Source organism: Epargyreus clarus, unplaced genomic scaffold, assembly GCF_041222505.1.
Source record: "Epargyreus clarus isolate Ecla_fem2 unplaced genomic scaffold, WU_Ecla_fem_2.2 ptg000019l, whole genome shotgun sequence".
Taxonomy (NCBI): domain Eukaryota; kingdom Metazoa; phylum Arthropoda; class Insecta; order Lepidoptera; family Hesperiidae; genus Epargyreus; species Epargyreus clarus.
This window is the reverse complement of record NW_027332227.1, coordinates 8,601,156-8,607,682: the sequence shown is the minus strand read 5'-3', so window position 1 is coordinate 8,607,682 and position 6,527 is coordinate 8,601,156. Positions and strand designations below refer to the sequence as shown.

General features: G+C 33.2%; 1 protein-coding gene across 1 annotated transcript; it reads left to right on the top strand.

The window, feature by feature from the left end:
- Positions 1-206: 206 nt before the first annotated feature.
- On the top strand, positions 207-6,074 carry LOC140750194 (arylsulfatase B-like). The gene is made up of 8 exons (XM_073083590.1): positions 207-276; positions 616-754; positions 1,878-2,037; positions 2,603-2,829; positions 3,289-3,394; positions 3,812-3,964; positions 4,263-4,931; positions 5,737-6,074. The coding sequence occupies exons 2-8, from the start codon at positions 617-619 to the stop codon at positions 5,943-5,945; spliced, it is 1,662 nt and encodes a 553-aa protein (XP_072939691.1). The 5' UTR covers positions 207-276; position 616; the 3' UTR covers positions 5,946-6,074.
- The last annotated feature ends 453 nt before the right edge of the window (positions 6,075-6,527 follow it).

Below are 6,527 nucleotides of genomic sequence, written 5' to 3'. Positions count from 1 at the left end.
ATTTAGGTCATAATTATATTTGGATCAACATGATTGCCACTCGAGCGCCTTACTTCCAAAAGATATTTTCAATAATTATTATTCTATAGTAATAAAATTAAGAAAAAAAATATATTTAAAAAGATAATTAGTGACGGTTAAGAATCGTTATGTAGTTAGGTGATATAACTTGTAATAAGTATGATATCACGTTCATCATTTAGTTACACGCCGATCGTAAACGCTCGTGTTTGTTAGTTCAGTTTGGTTTGCACTATATTATTTATTATAAATAATGTAAGTTTATTTGTACTTCAGTATAATAGCTGTAGTGCATTTTACTATTCCATTATTGTAATATTAATTATACGATTTTTTTCTATTACGAATTTACTTTTGACTAAAATAACACGATGTGACAAATAGCTTAAGTATTTATAAATGTCGTTTTAATTAAAGATTTTTCTCATTACTTTATTTATATTGTTACCTTATTTTTTGAAAAAAAATCAAAAATTAGAGAAATGATATCGTATGAAAAAAAAATTCACCACTTTTCATAAATTTGTAAAATGCCTTTCTGTTATTTCAATTACTTAAATCTTTTTTGTTAAATGTCACCACTTTACTTTTCAGAATGAAGCCTAGAGTTTATTTGTATGGTATGGTGATTATAATATTGATAATAATTATTATAACTGTAGTTCTATATAACAAGACTACAATAATAAAATCAGAGAGACCAAATATCGTTGTTATAATAGCAGATGATATGGTGAGTATCCTTATTCTACTAGTAATAACGATCATTGATTAATTACTTGAGGAAATAATAATAACCAATTCATAAATATAACATTATGTAAACTAAAAATATTTAACACTATTTATCAATTCAAAATTATATTGTATATTAATATTCATTATTGTAGCAGTTATAGGAGTACATACATTGTGAAATTTTAAAGTGACTGCCTACTGAAGTGATCTATCATAAACTGGAAAACACCGAATTCCCCTTTTTTTATAACACAGAAGTAGTCCACCTGATGGTAAGTGCCTGCTGCCGTCCATAGACGTCTGTAATGTCACCAATAATGTCACGCCATATACGATTAGAGTCCTATCGGACAGCGGCTTGATACCATCTTACCCCTGAGGACTAACTTGGAACACCCTTCAAACAGGAACACAGTAGCGCCAAAAACTATTGTTGTAAGACTGTAAAAGGTGTGGGGATGGCGCCTCTGGAGTTGAGCCACAAAATTTAAATTGAAAATAATAGATGAATGAGATGTATTTTAAATATTACCAATTTTCCTTTATTTATTTTGATAAAAGATTATAAATTCCTTACGTCTTTACTCTTAGACAGAAATTACACACAATAATCTATACGACGTCAATAAACTCAGATATCTGATTTTATTACAGGTCAAACATAGTAACAATGTATGGCGCTATCTGTGCCAGAAGAGATATACTGATCTACTATACGTATAATGATTAGATACTCATTTATACAAATAAATAAATACAAGTGTTTATGTGTAATTCAAAATCATCTCGATTTTGTAATTTCATAAATATGCAATTTAAAAGCCACCGAAATATAAACTATTAATATCTTTATCTGCCTGTGATTGTGATTGTTGATGATTTAACCTTAAAAACTACTAAATTCATTTTCAAAGGATACTTTTATCTCTAAATCACATGCAGAAATTTAAAATTTGTACACTTCACAAGTGAAGTCAGAACTTTAAATTCTCTTCAGAATATCTCACTTCTTTCAATTTTTTAAAAGTAGTACAATTTTTGAATGTTATAATTATCATGTAAATGAGTATTGCACCCCAGTGTGCGATCATTTGCCTCATTTGCTTTTTTAATTTCAGGGCCGGGATGATGTGAGCTATCACGGCTCGGATCAGATAATGACGCCCAATATAGACCTGCTGGCGTACTCCGGAGTGGCGCTCGAGCGATATTACACTCATTGTGTATGCACGCCCTCCCGCTCCGCTCTTTATACGGGAAAATTCGCACATACTTTAGGTATTAAAACGCAATGATGACTTGAAAACACATACTGATATTTGACCGTAGTACACACTTAATGGCGCTAACAATACATGTGGCAGAACATTCCGTGGTTCGCGGAGGCCTCTACCCCTGTTACCGCCCAATAACAGTAATTAGCACTTTTGTGCTTGTTTGAAAGATAAAGGAAAGACGAGACAAATCTTTTTAACCGTTTATCCCTGAAGATAGCAATAGATTTGTGACCGACCCCAGGTAGAAATCTCATCCAATCTAGGGTTCATTATAAGTTTCTAAGTGGTAGTTACTTGTAGATTTATTTGTTACTTCTGTAAAATAAAAAGTATTAAAGGTATTAAGTAAAAGTCCATTTGCTATAAGAATACACAGACAGCCAGACCCGGAACAGAAATCAAAAGTAATTTTTGCTATGTATGTCTGACCGGGGATTGAACCCGAAACTGTTTGCGAGATAAACCAGTAAGGTGACTTCTCTTCGAGAAGGGCCTTTGATGGCGATCTCGAAGAGAAGTTAACGACAATTCTACTAATTAATGCAATCATATTTGATAATTTACAGGTATGCAAGGTTTCCCATTAACTAACGGCGAAGACAGAGGTATACCACTGAAAGAGAAGCTACTACCTCAGTATTTGAAGTCCTTGGGATATGCAACACATTTAGTGGGCAAGTGGCACGTTGGCCATTCCCGCAAAGCCTTTTTGCCAACATTTCGTGGATTTGATACACATTTTGGTCATAGGTTGGGATATATTGATTACTATGAATATTTTGTAGATATCATGGTAAGTTCACAAGCAAATAACTTTACAATTCATCAACGAGACTAACTTAACACTTAATCCATCTTTTCATTGAAAAATTTCCACTTCTCTTGTATAATGAACTTATCGAGTAGTTGCGATCTTATAATTGAGTTCAATTTATTTTTACGAGTAGCAAAAATTTACTATTTAAAATTAGTAAAGCTATTTTTATAATGATCTAGCACCAAAAACATTAAAATATGGATATAGCACCAATACAACCGGACAAGGGGAAAAGAGTCATCCACGACTTTTTACCTGTTGGTAATAAGTTACTCTGAAATATATGTCAAACGTTAATCAATTCTAGATGTTAATGTCTTATCAGTGTCCGCTCTATATTCCTATTTATCTTATCTATTAAAATCCATGGATCATAAAACAATGGTTAAAACCTTTATAGCAACCTTCAATCTCATAGAATATTACATTTTTTAGACTGCCTTTGGAGATCTTTCTGGATTGGATCTACACCGAAACCTGGATGCAGATTGGACGTCTAATAAATACGTCACCGATCTTTATACTGAAGAAGCTTTATCAGGTTTGTTTTTGTGTGTTCAGGTTGTATGTTTATGTATAGCCACTGCTACTGACGCCCATGGACGTCTATAATCAAACCTAGATAAGATTAATTTTCTACTTGAGGTCGGCCACAGATGCGCCGCTACCTCTGAGGACTAAGCTGGAACGCCTTACCAGACCCTTTAAACCAACACATAGCACACCTTACGCTGCTTTTTAGGCAGAAAATTGTGTAACGGTAGTACATCTAAAGTCATATGACACAGGGTTCAACGACCTTCAAGCTTTGGAGAAAGAGATGCCAATAATAATCGCATACTTAAACATGATTTAATTGTTCGTACATATATCAAAGAATATAAAACGATGAAATTAGTAAGGATTTTTAATAATTTTCTTTTTTATAATACTTATACGTGTTTTTCTTATTATTTAGTAATAAAGAGTCACAATCTGGAAGTGCCATTGTTTCTGACCGTGGCCCACAACGCTCCACACGCTGGTAACCGGGGCGCTACCCTGCAAGCGCCGCCCGAAGATGTCAGGGCTATGCGCCATGTTGCATCAGCACAGAGAAGGATTTATGCAGGTTGCTCTATCAATTCATTTTTATTTTATTGATAAATAAAATTCCAATTACCTGGATACCTAGTGTAAACTCGAAAGTACTTGATAGGTCTTGATAGTAAGACATAACGAAGGTACCTGTATGAATCTATATAAAAACTTGTTGTATTTCATATTAATTTTACTTAAAAAATACTATTATGTATTGGTGACATTGTTTAAATTTAAATATACATAATTTTTTATATAGGTATGTTAATATTGTTTCATGGGGGAAAGGGCTTTTATTTTGCAAATTACTTATTTTTCTTTTCTTTCAGCTATGGTGAAGAAGCTTGACGATAGCGTCGGTGACATTGTAAAAGCATTGTATGATAAAAGAATACTTGACAACACCTTAATCGTGTTTGTATCAGATAACGGAGGAATGACAACTGGAGATTTTATGAATTATGCATCAAATTGGCCCTTGAGGGGCATAAAGATGACTCCGTTTGAGGGAGGTATAAGAGTCAATGGGCTTTTATGGAGCCAAAATCTAACAAATTCCAATAATCACGTGTGGGATGGGTACATGCATGCAGTGGATTGGGTACCAACGTTACTCAAAGCGGCTGGCGCTGAACCACCCTCAGCTATCGACGGTCTTGACCTTTGGGAGAACATAACTTCAAACACTGATTCAAAAAGAGATGTCATGTTTGAAATCGACGACTACAACGGATTTGCCTCAATAATCGCTGGAGATTTCAAACTTGTAACTGGCAACGTTCCCCAAAACATGGCTAACCATCAAGGAGAAAATCTTAGAGGCATCATTGGTAGAGCACCATCGTATGTGGATACCTTAAAAAACAGCAAAGTGTACACTACTTTAGAGGAAATTGGAATTAAAATTCCTTTAGAAGACAACGTTATTAGGAATCGAACAAAAATAAGCTGTAATAAAGACACAAAAAAAGATATATGTTATCCTGATAAAGTAAAGGGTAAGTGTAAACAATAATTCGTAGATGTATAAAGATGTACGATCATTAGCTACTTTTATCAAATATACAAAACCAGAAATGTAAATAAAATTCTCGTGTCACAATGTTAGTTACCGTACTCCTCCGAAACGGCGTTACCGATTTTCACCATATTTTATACGCATATTCAGTAGGTCTGATAATCGGCTACTATCTATTTTTCATACCCCTAAGTGATAAGGGTTGTTCACCATTAACATTTTTTTATTTATATGGCAACACAACGATTGCCGGGATTGCTAGTATTTTATAAAAACAAAAAATATATATTCTGATTGCTAAACGCTGTCATAATCTTAGTAATTAACTAATTAAGTTCGTTAACTAGGTTAGTGATTAAGTAATAAAACTTAGTGATTAAAATATTACATATACATACTGGTAACAGATTGTTGCTAAGTAGCTTTAACAACGCCTGATACAACTAACTATTAAGTAATTAATTCGTGTCATAATAAAAATAAGTTTAATAAGAATAAGATATCAATATCCAATATAACCAAATAAACAGCAGTATAGGTAACGTGTAAGACTCCAACAATTAAAATTTTAATTTATTTATTTATTAAACGGATTACCAACATAAAAAACAGTGTTTACATGAATACATTTTAAATTAGCTCAAAGGATACATTCCAACTGTTCTTACTATTACGAGTAATCACATCATGCATTATTAGGTATATGTTACACATTTTTAAAATTTCACATTATGTCACCATTATTCCATTATTCATTTTGTCAACAAATTATTCTCTCATTTCAGGAAAATTGTGTTTGTTCAACATCAAAGAAGATCCGTGCGAAACGAGAGATATATCGCAAACGTATCCGCAAGTAGCAGAGGACATGAATACACGTTTGCAAGCCGAAATACAACGGATGATACCGAGACAAGTGCCCTTTTCATATGACTCCAGAGCACACCCAAGCTTGCATAACTTTACTTGGACTACCTGGGCTGATGAAATTTAGCTCGAAATAAATATATGCATTGGATGTATTAATAGTATTAACGTATTAATAGTAGTTACTTTGAAACAAGAATATTTATTTTATCTAACTCAACTTCTGTTTAAAAATAATGATGAAACTTAGTGCCTATGTCGAGTTGTCGACGTACCATAACCACGCCACACTGCAGCGACAAAATGCCGGCAATAAGTTAAGAGTTTGCAAAGTAATTTTATTGTTAACATCGCTGCAGCTTCTTGTAGCTACGTTGAGGTAACTGTAACTGGTGTGGTTGAACGTGTGTTTACGATAGAGCTTCGTTGCCCACACTGTTGATTTGTACAGCAAATTCGATCCGTATGAATGAAGCTGAATTTTCATACAAATTTACGTACCAGGGGTATTGTCATTGTAGAGCGTGTGCGATATGGTATAATATAACAATATTATGATATTAATTTTGACCCTGAAACTCAATCGTGAAGCTTCAATAATGGCGAATCATTTCTTTTGAAGTTAAATGACGTTACGGTTATGTTACACAACACTCTACTTATTGTTTTCACAGATTTAAGTGGATAATTTACTCCACATATTTTATTA